The 24,642-nt window shown below is 37.3% G+C and overlaps 3 protein-coding genes across 3 annotated transcripts in view; all 3 read left to right on the top strand.

The window, feature by feature from the left end:
* LOC139971520 (cornifelin homolog A-like) overlaps positions 1-22,756 on the top strand; it is a 91,306-nt gene extending 68,550 nt beyond the window's left edge. Inside the window, exon 6 of the mRNA XM_071978078.1 lies at positions 21,592-22,756. The gene's annotated coding sequence lies outside the window, so the exon portion shown is untranslated. The remainder of the gene's footprint in view (positions 1-21,591) is intronic.
* LOC139971519 (cornifelin homolog A-like) lies at positions 401-22,756 on the top strand. Its single transcript, XM_071978076.1, has 5 exons — positions 401-620; positions 4,882-4,964; positions 5,935-6,028; positions 18,286-18,422; positions 21,165-22,756. Exons 2-5 carry the CDS (start codon positions 4,899-4,901, stop codon positions 21,270-21,272), a joined length of 405 nt encoding a protein of 134 aa, XP_071834177.1. The 5' UTR covers positions 401-620; positions 4,882-4,898; the 3' UTR covers positions 21,273-22,756.
* On the top strand, positions 7,145-14,735 carry LOC139970408 (uncharacterized). Its single transcript, XM_071976056.1, has 5 exons — positions 7,145-7,530; positions 9,413-9,671; positions 10,422-11,423; positions 13,496-13,664; positions 14,624-14,735. The coding sequence occupies exons 2-5, from the start codon at positions 9,434-9,436 to the stop codon at positions 14,733-14,735; spliced, it is 1,521 nt and encodes a 506-aa protein (XP_071832157.1). The 5' UTR covers positions 7,145-7,530; positions 9,413-9,433.
* Positions 22,757-24,642: the final 1,886 nt, after the last annotated feature.

Here is a 24,642-nt window from a genome sequence, read left to right as displayed (position 1 = left end):
AATACATGATGTATTTAATAGACTTGACAATAAATATGTAGTCCATTTAGGGTCATTCATTATCTTAATAATTGTTCAAATATGTTCATCAATATATGTTACACAACTCAGGTCACAATGAGACACCGTAGCACAGTTTCAAAACGGGGTGCGGCTTAACACAATGGTTTGACATAATTGAACATCATTATATGCACTGAGCTGGAGCTGTGCAAAGTTGTAACCATTGTCACAAAATATTCTCAGGATATGCAAACAGGAAGTGACGTCATTTGCTTTTACTCTTACTTTCACTTTTACAAATTTACTTACACAGGCTTATTGTTTTAAATAGGCAGTTTGCCAACAGTTTTCTTTCACTTATTAAAATATCAGATAGGCTATAAATAAAATAAAGATATTTCCGGGGCCGTATCCTGACTAGAATCCCAAGCAGGGCAGTTGGCAATATCCACACATACGATATTTACTGTTCGTTGAGACCAATGCACACTCTTCTCAGTATACGTATTTTATACAGACTCAATTGCACGTTGAATATACATCAATACGAAACCGGTGAAGATTAGTCTCGAACTGTAGCAGATTGTGAAGACTACAAGTTTTGATTGCGTACACAGGTGAGTTGTGCAATAAGTACAGAACAGTATGATAAGAACGAGTGCAGAAAGTAGGAAGGTCTAAAGGCCTATGATTTTGACAAAATTGACCTTTTTGCTTCAGTTAGCCTGTTTAATCTTTGTGCCATCTATCAACAATTAGTTCTATGCTCGATGATTATAGTGCATCGGCCTGCACAACTCTGCCTGCAGTATAAACTGATATTTCACTTAGTATTCCAATTGTTATAGAGTCCTACCCATGAGTCTCTCTATTTTTGCCATCCATTGGATTGGTATTTTATTTTAAAGAAAATTGAGCCAACATAGAGCCTCGGCAAAGAAGCCAAACTCTCAACCAGAGAACTTTTTCACCGAGACTGTAAACGTATATATGACGATGTTATGTAAATTGGGTACCAATTGACTGCGGTACAGCGTTTTCAAAATACCACTAATATAGTTACAGTAGTACACATCGGGGCTTTAGTATACGTTAGTTGTTTTATTCCTCTTCTTTATCCTACAGCCATGCAGGTTTTTGTCATAGAAAAGGGTAGCCTAAAATTGTTTAGTCAACATGAATGAAATCTTATTACTAGCTAGAGTACCATAGTTTGAGCCGAATTACCTTGAATGAATTACTGTCATTATAACAAATATTTAGCCCAGAATGCCGGATAGGCAGGCTATGTTGAGGAACGCCAATAATTAAGCAACCTATTGAAAGTGTTCAATGTGTGAATTAAGTGCCCGAAGCTTTGTTCATCATTTCATACATCATCTTCAAATCAGCAGTGATTTTGGAGGAAGACGTCACTAAGTATATATATTATAGAAGTCAAACTAAGACGTTATGTAGCTATACCTTCCTGATTATCTCTTCTTGGACATTGCAAATTCCATTTGGAGGAAAGAGGACCAAGGGGCACCAAACATTTTTGATGCATGGGCTACTAACGGCCATCTTATCCCCCCCCCCCCTCCCTAGCGGCGACACCACCGTTAACTACTAACACTTTCTCAAAATGTCCACTTTACCGCCTCATCTCCGCCTAAACACATCCCGGCTTACTGAAGAAGATATAGCCACGTATTGTATAACAATCACAGAAATAAATTTCTGTGATATCGAAATGGATATCATGTAAAGAGGTCTCATTTAGCCATGTAAACTAGTGATCAAAGCTAATAACAGACGGCCATGGGACTCGTATGTATCTACTACAACCTAACAAACAGGCGACGAGGATGGACAACATGTTTACTATTTCTAAATATTCTTTAGTGGTTTGAAAGGGACCATTTAAGATCTTTTAACTCCTCGAGTGTGATTTTCTCCTCTTTAATCCGTATTCGCCTTTCAATATGTTTTCCGAGTGACTAACCATCATAATAGCGGCATATGTGATACCTCCATGCTGCACGGGTCCACCGTGAAGGTAGTTATTAGTTGCACCATATATAGGCCTACATTTATACTCGGAACGGCCGTGCAGTCACTATACCCCTCAATCTTCAAGGTGAAATCAATATGTGCGTTTAAGAAATTGTTTGGCGCTTATTAGAGCTATAGTGTGGTCTTCTGAAATGTGACATAGCCCAACAGAATATGGAGACAATATGGTCACGACGACAGGGCATCAAATACTTACATTGACTCAGTGAGACGGAAATGAATTTGATGGTGGCAGTGAAATTTGTGCTGCATGCTTTACATTAGTGACCATTATCAGACTCAGTTATAGCATATTTTGGAAGGTGCCAAGATGCAAAATGGTGCTATATATTGCAACTTTGGAAACAATGTTGAAGAATTGTCAACTGGTTAGGTAGCACCATATGTAGACGTTGCGTATGTATGCACTGTACACTACAGATATATTTCTAATATTCTGTCTTTTAGTGAATCCCCTAGAATTTGGTATGGGGGATGGGTGAGCTTTACTCCTCCTGAATGTGTGCGTATAGTTAGTCCCCTGTTTCCCGTTAACCCCCCTGTCCAAGACTTTAACTCTTTAAGTCTTTGATCCATTTGATATATGAACCACGAGGTCAACGTCTATATTGGCAATATTTTTTGATCATTTAACTTGATAATTTAATGTGATAGCATCTTAACGGATTGCGTTATAATGACTTTGAATGCGTAACATATGGTTTTAATTTATATAGGCTAAAATAAAATAAACGTTTCTTCCAAAGACCCGGATATATTATGACTTTCGAATGATACTTGCATAGATGCAATCAGAGCATAATTCCAAAATCTGACATTTATGAAAACTTGCACAGTGTTAAGAAATTAAGCGCAACGGATCATTTTTTTTTTCATAGTATTCACATGTCGGATTCTTCCATTTATTTATCAGGGGTTTTACGGCAAACAAAACGTTGTTTATCGTTCTCTGATTTTACTATAAATTGATATATCGACACATTACATCCAAACTTAGTTTAATCAATGGATTAAAGCTAGTCAGATAATTTCACCCAATGACAGAGTCACCCTGGTGTTTCATCGTTCTCATAGTTTATTTCCACAAGTTACATTAAACTACCTGAGTTACAGTTAAAATGAATGGAAGATTCCAACCGGTGACATATGAGACGTATAATCCCTGATGATTAGTTAAAGCTTTATCGTATTACTTGCAGAAGGACTGTAAACTTCTACGTAATATCCTACATATACCCCACCCTATCCCATCCACTTTGACTTTATATTGTGATGCAGTAAATATACAGAACCTTTAAGCCTTTTAGTTAAGGTTCTCGCTATACAAACTCCAAGCAAGCGCTTCTCAAATTGACAAACTTACTTTTTGTCAGAAAAGGATAACATAGAAAAGGGAAAGAAAACAGTCCAGGGCAACATGAAACCGAAAGTTAAAAAAAGGCCAATAATTACTTTCCTTTAGTTGGCAAATTTAATACTTGTTATAGTATTTTTTTTTTAATCAGTACTTTCATATGTTTGTGTTACTTTCATTTACTTTTATTTTATTTTAGCCTATATGTCAGTACTTTCATTTGTTTGTGTTAGAAATTTCCCTTCGTAGCATGGGCGGCGATCCTGGGGGGGGGGGGGGGGAAGGGGGGGATATATCCCCCCATGAAAATGGGTGGAGGGGATGTAATACACCATATCCCCCCCACCAAATGCCAGGGATAAGAATTTTTTCATGCCTTCATTTATGCATCATCGTGAATGTACGGCTCTTTTTAGCTTCATTTCTCGCCTACCATAAACGCAGTGCGATCTTTTCAAATAAACCGTCTTTATAAAGCAAGAATAGTTGACTGTAGGCTTCATTGGCCCTATAACAACAAAATGTATTATTGCGCCCACGGTATTGATATAGTACATATATGCACCCTCATAGTATTCATATAGGCCCTATAGTAGGCCTACACACGAACATGTTCCCTCGAACAGCTGAGAATCTCATGTTACCAGGGTAATGCTTAATACACGTTTCATCTGGATGCCCTAGCAATCGGTACCTAGGAACGTAACTATGTGTAAGTTGTGTATTGCATGTGTATAGGCCTATAATAGCCTGCATGAGGCCATTTTCTTCATTGAATAATATAAAAGAGCTCTCGAACATTCTAACGTAGCGCCTGAAACAAGATTGACAGGGGCAATTTTCCCAAATAACACCCGAAATTTAAAAAAAAAGTATTTTGGATCCTGATTTTGAGATATTTCGGACATGATATCCCTATTCTCTTTCTTCAGGGAGTCTTCCACATTGTTAAGCTTTCAAGCTTTATGGAAGACTTCCCTCCACTTTGTACTTTTCTGGCAAACAAATAAATTAAAAAAATTTAAAAAAATTAAAGTTGGGTATTATATATGCCGCTTGGAAACCTCGGGAAGTGCCGTTTCCGGCCATCTAGAGGGTTTGTAAATCCCAAAATTTTCTTGTACGCTTCGCGCCAACACATGGTGGCGCTACGCTTAGATAGTCAACAAGCTCATATCCCCCCCACTCGGAAGTACGGATCGCCGCCCATGCTTCGTAGTAATGCTGCCCGCTTCCAAGAAAAGGAGATTAACTCCATAGTTGCATGGCGTTGAGGTGGGGAGGGAGTGTGGGGAGCGGGGTGGGGAAGGCCGTGACAAGTGGGTTCGAGAATGAGAATGGCGTAAAGGGAGGGTGCCCTCATGTTTGTCTTACAGAAATTCAATGAGTTATATTCTCTAGATTGTCAAATTAACTTTAATTCTATCCATCTCTTTTTTAAATTTTCCTAACTTTACATTCTATTTTAGCATCATAATCATACTTCATGGACAAAATGACCAATTATGGCAGTGCTCAAACCGTTGTTACGAACCAACCGAGAACCAATCAGGTACGATATGACATGGTGTGCTATATGATTAGTTAGTTATATATATATATATATATATATATATATATATATATGTTGTGCTGTATATGGTAAACGTTGCGCCATAGTTAGACCTTTAGTATTTCAATCAAGTTAACTATGAAGTTCCTATCGGTATTAACAACAGTGGCTTCGATCCTAGCATGATTTTCATAGAGAGAGAGGGGGGGAGAAAGAAACTTCCCATCAACTTCGGTCATCCCAGACTCAATAAAACCGCGATGAATTTCGAAATCATGCTTATTTAGCTGATAACTGCAAGTATTCAAAGCAGTTTTCAAATAATTCAGTGAAAACGATGACAGGTTGTTAACAAAATGACAAACATATCTAAGCAGTGAAGAAAATGACTGAATATAAATTTTTTAATTCAGTCATTACCAATCGTGTACTCGAACCAATATGGTAAAGCCTATATTCAAAATTAAACTACTAAAACGCTTTGTTTGTTTTTCCTGTAATTAGAATTTACAAAAATGAATATGTTTCTGTTATAATATAGAAAAACGATAGATAACCTTTGAATTATTGTTGTCCATGTCATTAACGGGTCAGTTGAACGGTTCTTGAAACTACAAGAAGTTTCGTTAAGTATTATAACTTGTTCTTAGAGACTTATCACGGCGTGTTGGTTTCATAACTATAATGTATCCAATCATTCGTTGGTTCCTTTCGTCAGGCTGTTCGTTCGTTCGTTCGTTCGTTCGTTCGTTCGTTCGTTCGTTCGTTCGTTCGTTCGTTCGTTCGTTCGTTCGTTCGTTCGTTCGTTCGTTCGTTCGTTCGTTCGTTCGTTCGGTCGTTCGTTCGTTCGTTCGTTCGTTCGTTCGTTCGTTCGTTCGTTCGTTCGTTCGTTCGTTCGTTCGTTCGTTCGTTCGTTCGTTCGTTCGTTTCGTTCGTTCGTTCGTTAATTCATTCCTGTATTTATTTGTAGCCTCTGCTCCACATCAACGACCCAAACTTCCCACGTGGTGTCGGTCGACCTTGGACCACCGATCTCTTTGATTGCTTTGCAGATCCCATAATATGTAAGTTAAAATGTCCATGCTCCTTAGAGGTGTAAAGGGACTTCCGACTATTGCAGTCGGCGGGCGTGAGAAAGGTGCGGGGAATAAGGGGGGGGGGGGGGTTGGGGAGCATTGACATCGTCCGTAGAGTATAAACTTTCCAGTCATGGAATATTACACATCCCATTTAGAACACTTCTTTTGGCACACTGTGACTCCCTTCCATAAAGTTTCATAACAGTATAATCAACCAAAGTTTAAGTTTAAGAAGTCCCCCCCCTCCACAATCTTTGAAATCTTGTGCACGTCACTGGGATATGTGGAGACGGGGATGGGGGTGGGGGGGGGGGGTAGGTGGTATTCACAAACAGTCTCATAATTTGTCAACCCCTTGTGGCGTTTTTGCAATGAAATATTTGACAGATAGCATACACTGTTAAAAATATCTGTCTGTTTACAGACTTTTTTAACATAAATTTCCGGTTTTTTCCCATTAACCAAAAATTACTGTATTTTTACAAACAGTTTGTATTGCTACAAAAACAAAATGTAATATAACCTATATTTTCTGTTTATTTAGAAAACAATTATTTTCTATTTTTTTAACAAAATTTGACTGCAATCATTAATATTTTTACAGAAGTAACTGTAAATTAAAGTAACAGTTGAAAAATCCTGTTATTTTACAACTTATATCTGTTTTATTGCAATAACATGATCGCACTGTTTTTTTTTTACCATCAATTTGTATTTACTACGACAAAAAAATGTTTTTAAACAGAAACTTTTCATTTTTGCGGAAAAACAAATATTTAGTATTTCAATTAGCAACACTATAGGGTCCTTTTATAGACCAATTCATCGTATGTTTCTTCAAGCACAATCTGACTGAACAATATATGGGATGCGCTCATCTCGGGTGTGTGGTCCAGGGACCCGCTTCGGGCCCTAGGTTAGTCAATGTGTTTTCGGGACCTTTGGGCGATGCCCATGCAAGGAAGCTCTGGGGTTTAAAAAAATTGTGATCATTATTAACTGTCTTCAATTGGCATTGAATGCGCACTAAAAAGACGAAAAACATTCTATTTAATTTGGGCATTTTTATTTCAAATAATTTAAATCAGAGTAAATGCCGATCGATTTCGTGATACAGCGAGCATGTGGGTGAGACAGATTGATGTTGTTAAAGGTTGCATTGGCGTGAAAAACAACGTACAGCGCGTATGGCACACCTAATGCAGTCCAGTGGTTTCGCAATGGCTCGGTGACCTAAGGTCACGGTTTCCATCTGGGTTCACGAGTGTAACATATGCATATTAACGTTTCCCGCCAAAATAACAGTCCACGGCCTGACGTATCAGTGCACAAGAAACTTTTTCAGTTATACGTACAATACAACAGCGCACCGAACTCCGACCACGTACGTACGTACACACTACTACTACTTGCGTCCAGCATGCAGTACACAACACTAGCTGCCTTTTCACTGATGACGCAGGAGAATTCTGCAATATTCGACTGAGGTGGGTGTAGTGGAAGTTCATTCAAGTTTTGTTAGCAAATAAGTTGGTAGAAACATTGACTATTCATCAATAACAAATTCTTAGAAGGCTTTTTCTTGCCGTTTCGGAAAATCTGTTAAATGTTTTTGTATAACGGATGCGATAACTGAGCTTTATAGTTATAGGCTAGGCCTAATAGCGAAGGGCCTAGCATAACGTTAGGCATCAGTGGCTAACGGTGGTCTTAGTCCGGAGCGATATTGATGAAATAAAATAATAGCCTAGGCCTATAGGCTTGGCCCATATACAATTTAAAAACTTAGGTTTTTGCTATTGCCTGTGCGGCTGTAGCCTAGGCTATTAATATTAATAGGCTACTTTTAACCGAATTGTTGATTAAGTTTAAGCCAACATTACTCATTAGCTTTGAAAACCTATGATACCCAACAAAGCTAGGGCCTAACAGTAATGCTACAGTAGTTTTACTGTGTGAGAACCAGTATGAGTTGGACTGAGCCTGTCCACACTACCAGTACCACAGTCTGTCAATCATTTTGACACAACCATTTGCATTGATTATGCATCTAGACAAAATCATGTGTACAAAAAGAAGCATGTGAAGCTTAGACCAAAACATCACTTTCTTTGTCATTATCCAGAGTTGACAGTTAAGTTTGGCCCTTTAATCAGAGTGTGGACACTGAGGTTTGAAAGCAAACACTCTTACTTCAAAACGGTGTGCTAGGAATTGCCATAACTTTGTTAATGTAACACATACGCTGTCAGAAAGACATCAGCAGCTGCAGGCATATAATAGTGCAGGGAGTATGTTTCCTGAAAAAAATTTCATTGAAAAAGGTGAGCAACTAAATCCTGAGATTTTTAGTCCTGAAATTAGGGCTTCCCTGCAGTCAAAAGAGTTACAGGTTGATTCAGCCACAGTGAGTAACAAATTAAAGGTCTATGGTACTCAGTACAGTGCAGGTTTGTTTGTGGCATGCAAATGTACAGATTCAGTCTTGCAATTTGGCTGTATTCTGTTGACTCTTTTATGTAACAATGATGCATTTCTTGTTGTTAAACTGCATAATGCTACCCTTCTTGAGGAACTAGGTGTGTACTTGCTGCAACCATCAAATGATATAGACTGTCTGAAGGTTTCAGAACTTTGTGACTATTATCCATTGTCAGCTTATCCAGTTCAAGGAAGACTCCTGCTTCCACTGAAGCATAATTGTTTCCACTCATGACTTTCTCAACAATGATGATGGTACTTGGCCATGGTATGGATGTATGTGCATGCATTTACCTTGCCTCATGTGTTCAATATGTCACATGTTTACACAGGGTCCAATACCGTACATTCAGCATATATCGTTCTAAGTTGTGTATGTTTATGCATGTAAGGCATATATGCAGTTTCCCCAACAATGCTTCAAACATCATATAAACCTATCAAATATCAATGCTGGTGCTTCTCTGAGAAATTTTAGAGCATTTGGATGATTCACAACAGAAATGTTGCACCTAGCCTCAATTCAACAATTTATTCATTTAGTTCTGTTTTCATGTGAGTGAACACTCACTCCTCACTTGGCCTATCATAGTCCACAAATTCAAATTTTGGGACTGCATTTGCTATTTAATACATATTTATTCAGGCTTTATAATGTACTGAGTAGTTATCTTTCCTTGAACAAAGATCTACATTCTTGATAGTGCAGGAAAACAAAGTAATCTGAGCTATAGTAAAGGAATGGTCAATGCAGTGGTCATTATTTATTGCTTGAGCCATTGTGTAAAAATGGTATAGTAGTATTTGTCAGTTTGAGGTGTCAACTCAATAGTGACAGACGTTCACATTAACAAAATCAGTCAGCTATATGTTTCTTGCTGTTGGCAGAGTGGTTTGTGTTGATTCAAAATGGAACTGTCAGATACATCTTCAGATGATACTGTTCTTCTTGGTCCAATTGAGAGTGCTGTGAGTGATGTCTTTCCACTACTGCCCACCTACAAGATTAAGGAGGTGCTAGAACTGCTCATAAGAGCAGGAGTTGAAAGTGTTGCAGATTTAAAGTATGTTACAGAAGAGGATCTCCAAAATTTGAAACCAATTCAGCGGAGAAAGCTTTTGAAAGCTTGGTCTACAAGGGTTGAAGGTACTGTATCGTCCAGACCCCAGTATTTTGTACATTTCTTTTAGTAGGCAAATTTAGTGTGCACAGCACAGTACTTGCAGAGTGAGGAGGCAATGTGTGACCTGGAAACTATCATGTTTACCAAAAGGACAAAAAAATCAGTACCAAAAGTCATTACAGTTCTGAAATGAAGAGTTTGTGACTAGATCATGGTTGAACAGCCTACATGTAATCTTGCAAGTTTATCTGCTTGATAGTTGAGGTAATCATTCATGGACAGTTGCTTAACAGAAACTTTGCAGTGTAAATATGTACAAGACTCTAAATTTGTAATTAATAAACATTCCAGTGCTTTTATGTCCACACATTCTCATCCTTGTTTTCAGATAGACAGTGTTTTCGTTGTGCCAATGGCATACTGTACACTACTTGTATTCTGTATCAATTTCAATTGCAGTTGTTTAGAGAAATGAGGAAATGCAAGTTTGTTGGCTTGTAGCTAATGCTTTCATATCATTGTAAGACTGGTTATGTACACATGTGGCAACAAGAGGCTACACTAGTTCTTACATATTTCTTGGAAATTTAATGTTTTTATTCATTGAAAACATTTCTGTTAGTTTTAGAGGTAGTCCTCGCCCCATTTCATGAAGAGTTACGCTCAGTCTTAGTTTGATTTATTGCTAACTTATGTTCTACATATCAAACTTGACTGAGCATAACTCTTTGTGAAACAAGGCCCTGATGTTCAGTTTTTCCTTTTTTCGCCAGATACTACCCCAAGTGAACTAAATCACCAACTGGAGTTGGGAATGGAAGATTTTCAACTAGTCGGATCAGTTGCTTCTTCAGAGTCATCCAGCTCAAGTCCAGGAACTCCTACCTCACTAAAGAAGCACTGGGTGGAAACTTTTACAGTCCAGTGGAACAAAATGCCTAAGAACTTAAGTGATTCATTAAAGAAATGTACAAGGCCATCACCAAGAGACAGAAGGGAAATGATACGAATAATATGTGATGACATCATGAAGAAAAATCGCAATCCGGGCCGTAAGAATCTTGCCATTATTTCAAAAACAATTGTTGATTCTTACCCAGCAAGCTTTAGAGATGACATAGGCGGTGAAGTTATTGGAGATGGCTTTGAATCTGTACTTAAGCAAATGGAAAACAGAATCAACAACCTGAGGCGGACTGAAACATATCTGCCAGGAACGTCTTCATTGACCAGCACATCAGATGATGAGTCTTCAGAACAGAAGCCTAAGCGAGCAAAAAAACGAGACTCTTATGGTTGTCAGAACTGGCAACGAAAAGGGTTGCCAGAGAGGGAAGACGAAACATCTCAAAAAAGGAGAACCCTTGAACTAAAGGAAATGTATGAAAATGAAGATAAGTGGGATGAAGACATCATTCAGATGAACATGAAACTGTTGTATTTCACTATCCGCACAATGATCAATACAAACAGCATAACCCTCATAGGGATAATAGAAGAATACCCATTTCTCCTGGAAAGCATTGGTATGATGAGCCACTTTCATGAATTGGTTGGTATTGAACTGATGCCTACTCTTTCTAAATCTTTAGATACCAAAGGTCAGTCTGTTATGCACTATTTGAGGAAAGTTGCTACCAAAAAGCCAGCTTTAAAAGATGTTTTTGATGCCATAGAAGTTGCCAGAGCAGAAACAAACGATCTTACTCCTGAGATGCCTGGATTAATCTGGCTACTTTGGGGAGAAAGTAGATACCCTGTTGTACCTATCAAAGGTGAGTATTTCTATAAAGTGAACTGATATTTTTTTCTATTTCATTTATTTGCAAAGGTTGTCATGCTGGTAAATTACTTGGCAAATATTATAGCAAGATAAGGTTGAAGACTACAGTAAAAAGTGCAATTTCACCCTGGTAAAGTTGAACTAACCATAGATTAGTTGAAAGCCTAATTTTAAGCAAGGGATGGCAAAGTGGGGATTTTAAGTAAAATTTCAGTGTCACATTGTTATAGTCTCTGTAGTGTTATGTTGATCAGCCTTTCAGGACACCTTACATAGAGTTGCAAATCAGCCCCATGACAACAACCTGACTATGCCACAGGTGCAGAATATGTTCTTAGATCATGCCTAAAGCAATGTGTGTACTCGAGGTGTAATGCCACATGTGTTCTTTTAAGTGTGTTTATACAGACTTGGTCAAAATGTGTGCTGTATATGGCCAATAATTAAACATTATTTAGTAATGAGTAGTCATGTAGACTGCCATCATGATGGCTACTGAAGTGAACTCTGACCTACACTAAGGTGACAATTAACTGCTATATATATATATATATATATATATATATATATATATATATATATATATATATATATATATATATATATATATATATATATATTGAACATATAACTGCTATATAATATCCTAACTAGGGCCCTGTTCCATACAGAGTTTTTCTTTGTCTTGAGTGTGATTTAAAGTTAAACACAGACTATGAATCAAATCTAAGATTGTGGGTTACTCTTTGTAGAATGGGGCCCAGATCAAATTGTTATCCAATTTCTGCCACCAGACAACTTTGTATAAGTTTCAGGTTTTAAAATACAAGTTGCACATATTTTACTTTCCCAGGAGACAAGCAGTGATCAGGAGGCTGTTTCTGGCTTGAACTCTCCATCACCCTGTATTGTTGTTTCGGGTAAGCTTCTTGAATGTACATTTCGGGTGTTTCTGTTTACAGAGCTTTGTTATTTCATCAAACAATATTTAAGCACATCAGATTTAAAGTATCCCTTGGATCCTGCTCAACATTTTTTTTGAATACTACTGATTGTTTTACCAAGCCTGTCTTTTCCTACCATTGATCCCTTGCTAGGCTCAGACTAAAGTAGGAATTCCTGTTTCTTAATTCAAATGCAAAGTCTTCCTTTCTAAATTGTGCAATAGAGGTATATACTTATCAAAAGTGTTCTAAATGTGACATGGGAACAAATGTACTAGCTTTCAGTGTGGTAGATACTTGTTAGATACTGAGAAGCAGTTTGCCAAGATTTAGTATAATGTGATATTTAGATGAAAGAGAAGATTCATTTATTGAAGTTACATCTTCTGGCTATGATGGGAAGTGGCTCTAAATATGCCACAAACCATTGTCAAAATTTAGGGATCAGTCTGGCGGCAGTAATTTAGACTCAGTTTGGTGTAATGGCATAAGCAATCATCCAACTCTTACTTGGAAGCATCAGCTAAATCCTTCAAATCTCTCATTCAGGTTGGTTCAGAACGTTAATGTCCAGTAGTAAAGGTAAAAATGTAACAGAAACATTGTTTTGAGATTAAAAGAATGACGTGTACATATTTATGAATTAGTATAGAGGGTTTGTAGTCAGAATGGGGTAATTGCATTTGGCCTTTCAAGTTATGCATAAGGTTTGCATAGAATCCAAGATGCAAGGCAATAGATAGATGACCAATGATCTTGTTTGGTGTGATACCTATTCTTACAGAGGCAGGGCAGAGAATTTTTTTCTTCCAATGTGGGGGAGGGGTTGTCCACTGATTTAGGCTTTGCATCATTCAGTGAAAAATCAGTGGGTTCTGCTTGCAATTCACTTTTGATCTTGTCATTGCAGTTTCTAGGTTAAGTGTTTAATGGACATACCTTTTTTAAGGTCCCTAAAAAAGTTACTACTCTTGAGAATGTTACATGATAATCCTTCAGTAAAAGAATGGAAACATACTCTTAGTCCGTAACAGCACTAAAAAAATTCAATTTCGGAAAATAATGACAAAGTGAAACTCGGATTGACATTTTTATCTTTGTTTGAATATTGATATCACAGGAACCACACTGTTGGCCGGGCGGAAGTATATGATCGCAGTTGACAAGGTAGTTGTCAATCATCTTATTGCTGATTTTCAGAGTGCCCTTGCCTACCTCTTTGCCACATACTATGTTTTAAACATTCAGTATCCTGCAGACAGCTGTGTGACATTGGAGTTCATCCAGAGGTAAGTGTTAATGGAATATGAATGAATATTTGTACAGTAGTGGTTATAGCTGGGATTGGAGTTGTAACTCATGGTAGTGTTTTCCTTGTATAGTGTGTTTTCTACCAACACTTGGGAAAGACTTGAACCAGTGTAAAATTCAGTTGAGTAGTTACACAAGTAAGTCATAATTTGTCTGTCTAGAGAGAAGATCATGATCCCAACTTAGAATACCATTGAAGGTACTGTTACTTGAAATTTGGTCATAGTCTAACTTAACAATTATTTACCTCAGTTTAGATGAACTGCTGCAGTAGGTGTTTAGTGTTAAATAGTAACAGCATCATTAATTTGAAGATCGTAGAATATTTATGCAGTGACATTATTTGTAGAGCCCTAGTCCCATCAACATTGGGATTAAACTTGCAACAAAATGCACAGTTGAAAAAGTCGATCCTGATCGTTGCTCCAAGAAGATCAGTGTCCTATTTCCTTTCAACTACAATCCACCTGAATTTTGTCGATTTTGAAGTTGATTCTTGTGTTTCATCGTCAGACTTTGTTTAAAATTTACTGCTTGTAGAATTGTATAGATGGGACCCAGGCTTTAATCCTTCAAACTGTACATTCCAAATTGATTTCATGGACAGTCTTCTTGTGGAATTGACTGTTATAAACAACAACTGTTCTCTAAAAAAGAGTTATAAAAGAATTGTGAATAAGGAAATATGCTTGAAAATGTTTTGACCACAATCATTATGACTTTCATAATTATAAATACAAACTAATATGAAAGCAGTGTGAGAAGCCATTTAATTTATACCTGAAACAGTGAAGTGAATAATTAATGTGCAGCAAATTTTCAGAAGTATCATGTTTTAAAGACATGGTTTTCTACTGGTCAAGTGTCAAGGTCAATGATGAAAATATTAATTCCCACCAAAAGTAACAAAAATCAACTCATTTTTTTTTTTTGGCAGGTGCTTTGTTGGAATCAACCCACCCACATCAGGAAAAAGTAGGAAATCCTCAGCCATAAATCCCAAAGTGTTGTCTCTTTTGGGACATATCAAGGATGAGTCAACAAAGTAATAAAAAAATCAAACAGTGTAGTATGGTGATCAGTGGACTTATTTCGAGTTTAGTTACTACAGGAACCATTTAGAAACGTTTGTTTTTTTGTTTTTATTCAACTCATTTAAAATCAAGTTAAGATGGTTACTTCTGGCTGGAACCTCAATGTCGCCTTTAGCCACTCTTAGTGTTTCCTTCATGTATATAGACATTCAGCTTATATGTAAGGAACGTTCAGGTGGATGATGTTTTTATGTACTACGATCAGTACTGAGTACACAGACATGAAATAATCTGCACACCAATCTCCATATTCTGTGCCTCTAAAGCAGAATGGTTTCAGATGAAATTTTGTTTTAGATAATTAAAGAGAACTGAAATCTATGCATTTTCATGGGCTTTGCATCACATTTTCTACCTAAGGTGGACTTGAAGCAAGCAGGAGATGAGACTGTAGAGTTTGTTTATGGAATTCTATTCATTCATGTTGGCATGTTATTCAGACATATAAAGTATTGATTAATATGAAGTTCTATTACTAACACTATATTGTTACACCTGCCTGCTAAAAGTTCACTTTTGGTAGTAAATGTGACACCTTCTATGACCTTACATTTCAAATTGCCCAAAGAATTGACTGCAAATTTGTGCCCCCTTCTATCCTCTTCCTAGAGTGCTATTCAATTGAAGAAAAATTTCATCCAGTGGATTTCCTGATCATAGCATGCATTAAGGCAGTAGCCACAAAAGGAAACTTTCTAATAAGTATAAATGTTTACAAGGACAATGGGTTCATTTTAATACCAGTGCTCATGCACATTGAACCATTCCTTAAATGGTGAAATGTTTGCCATTTTTCGTTTTCAGTGGTGAGTTTATATACTATGTGATATTATTTAAACTACTTCATTTAAAAAAAAGTGTGATTACAGTGTGTAGTGCCACAAAACTATACTAACGTTTTTTCGTTTTCAGTGGTGAGTTTATACTATGTGATATTATTTAAACTACTTCATTTAAAAAAAAGTGTGATTACAGTGTGTAGTGCCACAAAACTATACTAACGTATGCTTGTCTATTACTGTGTGTAGTGTAGGGTCTATAGGAACTGCACTGCCTATGCATTAAGACCAAGTTTTCCTTTCTACATCCCCTACCCCAGTGAAATACTCCATCAAATAATTATTAATGTACTTGTGAGAATATCCATTTCTGGCTGGAATTTATATTTTAGTCTTGGTATTCATAGACATCTGGTTTGGAATTGACAGGGCCTGAAGTTTATATTGGCATGCACCAATTTTTTCAACATTGAAAAAGAGGTTTACTGTTTCAGTTTTGGACTTTAAGTTACTTCCTTGTTGATTTACTAAGTTCTGTGTTTTTAGTTTCCATTTTGACATTTGCATTGCATAAATGATTGCATGTTCATGATATCATGGCTCAGCTTTATATGAAAATGTTTGAAAGTTGTGTAATAATAATTAGAAAGTTTGAAGCTTATAACGTCAATTAACCCTTAAGCCTACCATGTAATAAGGTTTTGGCTAATGATTGTATTCCATTTGAAATGACCACTTTGGGATAGTTTCAGGGTGTTTGTCGTCCCAAACTGGGGTCTTCCACTTCATGGGTTGAAAAATAATGTTTGAAAGTGATTTACAGAAGATAATCATATAGTTGTTGTTGAATAGTTGGTCATAAGCCACATGCCTTGACCAACTCTATGGAGAATTTTTAATACTGTGAGGAGGCTGACATAACATAGTATATGATTATAAATACATTACAAGGATATTATTGTATGAAAAATCTTACTTTAGCTTAATATTCGGTGAAGAGCTTTTTGCAGTATATGCCATTTAGAAAGTTTATAATTGCAGTCAGTTTGTAAAGTTAAGGGTCACATAGTTTGTGGTTTTTTTGGGCAACTTAATTGGCCCTAACCAAAGATAGCAACAAATGAAGTAGCTTTCAATGTGTTGCTTTTGGTGTAAGGTGATCTTACCACCTCTTGAGAACAGTTGCAAAACCTGTATCTCTTATTGTTCCTATACAGACTTTTGTAACTGGTTTGTAATTGCCTTGGCCTGAAGTTTGTGATATCAGTCACCAGTCTTTTCTCAAATCTTGAAAAGTAGAATTATTGTTTCAGTGTTGAAGTTTAAGTTCTCTACTTGTTGTTTTATAATTGAGTTTTTGTGTTTCTAGTATCTACTTAAGAAGCTTTTAGTTTTAGTAAAGTGGTGAAAAGTGATAGGTTAAAAGCACCTTTGTATGTGCATGTTTTTGGGGAAGACCTCACTCCAAGATGAATGAAGAAGTTGTGTAAATAAAGGGTGAAAATAAACATGAGCATTTCAACGTACTTCTACCGTATATTTTTGGCGTATTCCTTAAGTATGTACTTTCTTTTTGTAGAAACCTTGCCGTAAACTAAGACAGATAAAACCCATCCATTTATTTTAATTGTCAATATCAAATTTTCACACTTATGTTTCCTTTTTATGAAATTGATAAACCATTAATAATTCACATAAAAAAATTGTTAAAGGACAGATTTGGTAGACAAACACGTTAAAAGCGTCTGTAAAAAAAACAAATTTGAATTTTATCAGAAGATTTAAGCAAATTGACTGAACGATTAACATCAAAATCCTGTAAAAAAGACAGAATTTAGGAGTAAAACCGTCTGTAAAAAAACAGACAAAAATTGTAATTTTATCAGACGATTTGGTAAATTAACATCGAAAACTTGTAAAAAGACAGAATTTAGAAGTAAAACCGTCTGTAAAAAACAGACAAAAATTGTAATTTCATCAGACAATTTGGTAAATTAACATCGAAAACTTGTAAAAAGACAGAATTTAGAAGTAAAACCGTCTGTAAAAAAACAGACAAAAATTGTAATTTTATCAGACGATTTGGTAAATTAACATCGAAAACTTGTAAAAAGACAGAATTTGGTAGTAAAACACAATAAAACTGTCTGTAAACAAACAGGAATAAATTGTAATTTTATCAGAAGAATTCAGGTAAATATACATGAGAAAAATGCTAAATAAAACAGAATTTTTATGTTATTCTATTTAACAGATTATTCTTGTAAAAATTTTAACTGGAAAACTATGTAAAAAGAAAACATTATTTTCCAGTTAATTACTTTTTACAGAATGTCTGTAAAAATAACAGGAAACGATTGGAAACTTTTTTTCCAATCGTTTTCTGTTAATTTACAGAAATTTTTTTAACAGTGTATAAAGTGTTAATAACCGTGCAATCAAATACATTAACAACAACCTGTACCGTGTTTTTGCCTAATACATGGCCGTCATTTGTAAACCTGTGAAGTTTACATCCTTATAGAATTTCAATCGAAACCATTTCAATAAAGTGTTTCCATATATATCGTTGTTTATCTTGTAATGTTCGATTGTCTTATATCCATTGAATTGTGACACTATAGTTTCCGCAATACTTTCAGCAAGTTTATCACTACGATGATGTTTTGTAATAAACTGCTATATATTAAGCTACGTATATTTCTTGCTATGATTTGTCCATACAGGTCTCTTAGCGAGTTTCCTTCCTTGTCACATCTGTATGATGTCCCAGCAAATGGGGGAGCATGTGTGTATGCCTCTATGTGTCCCTGGCAATCTTCTCACTATGAGGAGTTACTTCCGTGGCAAGCATAATATCGAGGTGAGATAGCCTATTATCTACCCTGCATGCAAAATATCAGACATGTCAACCTGTTTGACCCCAAAATAGGGAGAATAACAATTTTCAGGGCCAAAAAATAGGGAGAATAAGGGGAAAACAGGGAGGTTGGTAATTTTCAACTGAAATGATATAAATACTCCTAAATAAGTATAGTGTACTTATGCAATACAATGAGAGAATCATCCAATCAGTGTTTCTTGTTGTAGTTTACAGCAGCTGGCTTCGCTTTCTACAGGGTTTCTTTAGTAGGCTTCCATTTGAAACAGGGAACAGTGGACTATGGGTACTGTGACTTCATGGCCAGTGGCGGCGGAACCGGGGGGGCTTGGGGGGGCTCAGCCCCCCCAATGAAAAGTTGAGGGGGCAAATGCATGATAAGCCCCCCCCCCCCCCAATATTTACCAAGGCTCCGAAACGTGCATCTGCCCATTTTTCAATGCATACTTGTCGATCTGTCCGATGCACACGTATACTATGTAGGTGTAATAATTTTAGTAATTGCTGGGGGACCCTCGGCCCGTCCCCTGGCTATAGACCACATTGTCACCCCAACCGCGTCTTCAAGCCCCGTGAAAAGTAGAAGCAGTGAGTGTGAGTACCGGTAAGCGTAACACAACTTCGTCTTAGGCCAATGACTTGCCTCATTTGAGCCAGTTCTCCAACATCCCCTTACTTAGTGGCGGAGCGTTCATATATTCAGTCAGGGGGCGGATGCCCCCCCCCCCTGACGGACTCAAATGGACTGCTGGCGCCCTTTTCAGCTTTTCACTACTTTTTACTTATTCGCGATTATTGACTATTTTATTGCGCTCTCATATACCTATTGACATTTGTCATATTCTGTTGGTGTAATTTTCCGACAAAATGGAGACGACACCTATTTATTCTCCGTTTATCTGCAAATTAGCAAGGCCCGGAAAGGGTCATTTCCTGCAATCTAGGGAGTATCTTTAATCAAAAATTTTCTGTACGCTCCGCGCCAACCTGTGGTGGCGCTCCGCTTAGATAGTGTCGAAAGCGCCCCTACAGACCATTCTTGCCCCCCCCCCCCCTGACCAATACCCCTAGCTCCGCCACTGCCCTTACTACACTCAAAAGCGTCTTTGCGAGTACACTACGAGTAATAGCTACTCTCTTAAAACACCATCGAATATACAAATTACAATGTTTTTACAGACTTTTACGTGCAATCTGAGAAATTGCAGGCTTCAGACCCATATCTAAGGGCTAGGTATTCGCAGCATAAAACTCTCGGGAAGTGCCGTTTCCGGCCATCTGGGGGTTTGAAAAAAACCCAAAATTTTCTTGTACGCTCCGCGCCATCCGATGGTGGCGCTCCGCTTAGATAGTCTCCACACATTAGCCCCCCCAATAATTTTTACGTTCCGCCGCGCCTGTTCATGGCTAGTATGCTAGATAGAGTCCCATAAAGCTTGAGACTTTACCGACTGTCTGTCTTGTTCTTGCGAACTACACTGAATAGCCTTTCCTGTTCAGCGTTACTGTGGGAAGTACTAAGCATAGGACTAATTGTTGGCTATTTTCAGAAATGTCGCAAGTGATGAAACATTAAAAAACCGGGAGAATAGAATATGAAACCGGGAGGCCGGGAGATTCGGGTAAAAAACGGGAGTCTCCCCCCTTAAAACCGGGAGAATTGACGGGTCTGAAATATATACAATCGACAAATGCTAGGACTTACAAGAAAGTGAAAGCTGCTTGGTTTTCTTGTCCGCCATCGACTCATTTCCTTGTCTGTTCTCTTTCAAACTTGAACACTGACCATGGCGTCAGTGAGATATTGAAGATATAACGAAACCAATATACTAGTAATTATTAAAATCTGAGAAGCGTTTGGGACAAAAAATCAGTTATTATTAGTTACATGTCTAAAGCCCCAAACATTATATTGAAAAGCATGTATTATTCATGTGATCATTAACCTCTTCAAAAGAACCAGGAAGAACAGAGATATAGATAAACCAGTAACTGGAGACGTTTCAAGGGCGGCATATTACCATATTAAACCACAGTGACCAGCACAATGATACACACAATAATGTGACAATGTAAATAGCGACATAGTACTGTCCCGTGGTTCTTGAAGTAACTGTTTATGTTAGCAATGTTAAAATTGTCGTTGGTATATGAAGGAAGTGTATATATAGAGGGATGTCACCATAGCCCCTGACCCAGTGATCAGCACCATAACAATTTCTATTAGTACATAAAATGGTAGTGCTTACGTAGCGGCCACAGGGTTACTACTGTCGCGAAACCATGAATACCTGAAGACGGCCCCTGGCGTATATTACTAAGCACTATATGGTCCATTGTTCGAAACGATTGTACTAACAGTGACCTAACACGGTGTATCTGATGTAAAGATATAATCATTCGAATTTTACGATCGATCAATATACATTCCATGTTTTCCCCTTATCTCTACTATTAAAATGAGACGTGTACAAATATAGAACCATTATAATATTGAAACGGTTAAACGTTTACACTATAAGGTTTCCCTTTTTTTAATACGATTTTGAAGGTGAGTTCAAAAACTGTCGATTTCTTGTACTTGAAGGAATCTTGGACTTATTTGAAACACAAACGGTTGGGCGGAGGGGGGGGGGGGGTGAGGGGATAGCGGAGCACCCTCCTCGACCATATTACCCTTATTTTCCATTTCAAATGTTTGGTTTTTTTTTCTTGTTTCTACAGGGTAACCTAATCTCCGACTGCTGTTCCACTATTTGGTGCCAGCCTTGTACACAATGTCAACTCGCTCGAGAGATTAAGTTGATTAATGATGGCCACGCCCAGCCATAGGTACAACAATCAGAGGAGGCTGTCAGCTACAAGTTACAGAACTGTTAAAATTGCACACAAAACTTCTTGAAACTTGTCTGACAAATGCTTCATAATTTGTTGTTTGCCTACCGTCCATGAAATTGGTTGATTACAGTTATGGAAGCTTTTAACCTGACAAAAATTACATATTTCACCTTTTAAGCCCTCCTGCACAAGCTGGCACCTCTGCCATGGCCCCTGACAAACGACCCGCCCCCCCCCCCCCCTCTGTCCGGAATTTAGCCGCCAACTATATATTAGAGTAAGTATTTGCCCCCCTTGATAGTTAAAGGATCAGGTGGCATGACCACATAAGAAAGTTAAGGATCCAACCACTTGCTCAGGAGGAGGGTTCTATCTTTTTAGGTCCAGCGGTTGAGTGCATACAAGATGAAGAATTGTTGTAAACTGACATTGGGGAAATGGAAATAGCATGAGAATTTGTTGATGAGGTCGGGGAGATAGCTTCACTTTATTTTATTAGATTTCAGTGACGGTATAATGCCGTGTAGAATCATTGTTCTTTTCTCTATACCCCTCTACCAACTTAGGATGAACTACTAGTTTTGTTTATAGTCGGCAGGTGTTCAGTATTGTACAATCATGGTGAGTTATATTATGTAGTATAAAGGCAACGACCGGTTTAGGCTGCTTCATCTGTGCAATACAGTATCAATAGCCTGGAATAATCATCTAAATTTGTACAAGTATACGTTAACCCCTCCCCCAGTTCCCTCCTCTCCTTTTGGAAATAACAATTGAAATATACTAGCCTTAAATATAGGAGCATGGTAGGGGAGAAATTGACACCTACATCGAAATTCTCAAGTCAATGGGGGGTTTTTTTATAGAAAAAAACGAACGAATGTACTACATTGGAGTACGCTGAGAAGATTTTAGCTAGACTTTCTGCTTATCTTTCTTCCATTTATTCTCACTTATTTCTTACTTATTACTTATTTCACACAATTTTAATACTCAGTATAATGCAAAGTCTTTTCTTTTCTGTGTGCTTTTACAATCATTCTTGAAGCTTAATCAGACGCCCCATTTCTTCTTGTATATTATTGTAATGGTAGGTGGTTACTATAGACTTGCTGTCAATTCTATTATTTTACTACATGTTTTATTACAAGTAAAATCACATCAGTTCTTAACAGCCGGTACTTTAACAGTCTTAAACGGAACAATCAATTACAGCCGTTTTATAGACTATAACCTTTTATTTGCCGTAAGAGTATGTGACAAGTGTAATAGTTTATGTTCAAACGACTGGACATTGAAGTTTAATATTGCAAAAAGTCCACGATGACAATCATTAGGTCTATCATATTTTCCTTAATTTACTTAATTATATGTTTCATTCTGTATTCTGTTACTTAAAATAGCTATTATAGTTTACATGTAAATGGTAAATACAATGCACCGGAAGCAATAAATATGAAAGAAACGTTAAAAATTAAGTCGATGATGCATATACGTCCTATTATGTACTTTAACCTGTCTGTATATATTATCTTATAGAAGGGTATAACATTTTTGGATCCCAGCGTAAAATGCAAACTACACCGAACGGAAATATGAATACACAAGCCTGGAACGGTTTCTATGTAGTAAAAATAATGTATTATAACTATAACGATGCATTTAATCAAGGTCAAAACTCATTACAATATTGAATACGCTGATACGATAACGATTTCGTTACACCCCCTTATTACTTCCCTGTTTGCACCACCTCCATCTTATAACAACTTCGTTGCAGGATTCCATCAAAGCCATTCCAGAGTAGGTGTTATCAACGACAACAGCTTTAGCGAGAGTTATTGACAAAAGTAATTCCAAAGTTACCAATCCTTTTTTCCTCGTTAAAGAACACTGCTCACAGTCAATCTCTATACCACTTTTGATAATCCTTTAAACATCTGGGTGTCATCAATTAAAGTGACTGGAATACTTAGTCTAACATACAGACAACTATGGGTCAGTTCCTCAGATGCAAACCCATAATAGGAGCATACAGGCCTATTATGACTTCACATATCATTTTTGCAGAGGCTCAGAGAACTAACCCCTGCGCCACCGCATCTGCTGAGAAACAATGCTCGTTTCTAATATTTAAGCTTCCAAATTGAAGCAACAGGTGTAAGAATAGCACAAGAATAGCACAGGAAAAGCAAACTGCCTTCACTGGGGTTCGAATCCGAGCATTATTTCTCAACAGATGCCGTGGTGCATTGGTTAGTGCTCTGCAATGAAGAGCAAGACGAACTTTTTTGCTCGGGTTCGAATCCCAGTGAAGGCAATTTGCTTCTGCTGTGTTATTCTTACACATGCATGTTGCTTCCATTAGGAAGCTTAAATATTAGAAACGAGCATTATTTCTCAGCAGATGGGGTGGCGCAGTGGTTAGTGCTCTGCAGCTGAAGAGCAAGATGAACTTTTTCGCTCGGGTTCGAACCCCAGAGAAGGCAGTTTGCTTTTGTGTTTGCTTTTTTGTTTGTTTGTTTGTGTATTTGATTTTCCACAGATCATAAATATATAAATGTGGAGGGAAGTCCTCTAAAAAGCCAATACAGGCTTAACAAAGTAAAGGACTTCCAAGGAAAAAGTATATACATTAATGACAATATATATGTCTTAATAAGGAATAATTAATAATATACAATATAAACGATGTATCAATACTGAGAAATTACCCTTTTTTTTTGCGTTTTTCTAAATAATACTTTAGATGGTTTAGATTTTATAGCAGCAGTAAGAGAATTCCATGTGCTTAAAGCACGATTCTTTAAACTTAACGTACTAAATGTTGTATTACATAAGTTGTGGTGTGCTTGACCGGCACTTCTAGTGCGGTGACTATGTGTGGCACTGATTCGGATATATCATTATCTTCGTGTTCGACCTAGCTACCCGACACACCGAAACTTGAATGTGATGTGACATTCCTAACCATCATCTGCCGTATGAAGTGTGATGCATGCCAGCTGGCAATTGCTGTCTGTTATCTCGTGTTTTCGGAATGTAAGGGTAAATAAATGACGCTTGTCCCGAATTAGGCACAGAACACAAAAACAGTAAAAGACGCAGAACACGGCCACCCATGAAAAGCTATAAATAGAGGACGCTATTGCGAAACACTTATGTTTAATGCCAGAGTAAACAAGACTTCTTCTGTTGAGTTACCGTACCTGAACCGGTTCGATCTGCTGTTATATCGTTATGAAGGTCTTCTCTGTCAGATGCCCATTCAAATGCGATGGACATGTAAATAACTAGAACAAACGTGAGACTTCGTGACAGTGATAGTCTGCAATATTTTTTAGAAAACTGGGTTGCATGGATT

The sequence above is a fragment of the Apostichopus japonicus genome, chromosome 8, assembly GCF_037975245.1.
Source record: "Apostichopus japonicus isolate 1M-3 chromosome 8, ASM3797524v1, whole genome shotgun sequence".
NCBI lineage: Eukaryota > Metazoa > Echinodermata > Holothuroidea > Aspidochirotida > Stichopodidae > Apostichopus > Apostichopus japonicus.
This window is presented reverse-complemented; position numbering and strand designations above follow the sequence as displayed.

Excerpts from the sequence above, each read along its gene's own strand:
- LOC139971519 (XM_071978076.1), top strand. The coding sequence starts at position 4,899 with ATGGACAAAATGACCAATTATGGCAGTGCTCAAACCGTTGTTACGAAC. Across the intron at positions 4,965-5,934 it reads ACCAACCGAGAACCAATCAG|CCTCTGCTCCACATCAACGA; the intron begins GTACGATATGAC and ends ATTTATTTGTAG. Across the intron at positions 6,029-18,285 it reads CTTTGCAGATCCCATAATAT|GTCTCTTAGCGAGTTTCCTT; the intron begins GTAAGTTAAAAT and ends TTGTCCATACAG.
- LOC139970408 (XM_071976056.1), top strand. The coding sequence starts at position 9,434 with ATGGAACTGTCAGATACATCTTCAGATGATACTGTTCTTCTTGGTCCA. Across the intron at positions 9,672-10,421 it reads TTGGTCTACAAGGGTTGAAG|ATACTACCCCAAGTGAACTA; the intron begins GTACTGTATCGT and ends TTTTTTCGCCAG. Across the intron at positions 11,424-13,495 it reads CCCTGTTGTACCTATCAAAG|GAACCACACTGTTGGCCGGG; the intron begins GTGAGTATTTCT and ends TTGATATCACAG.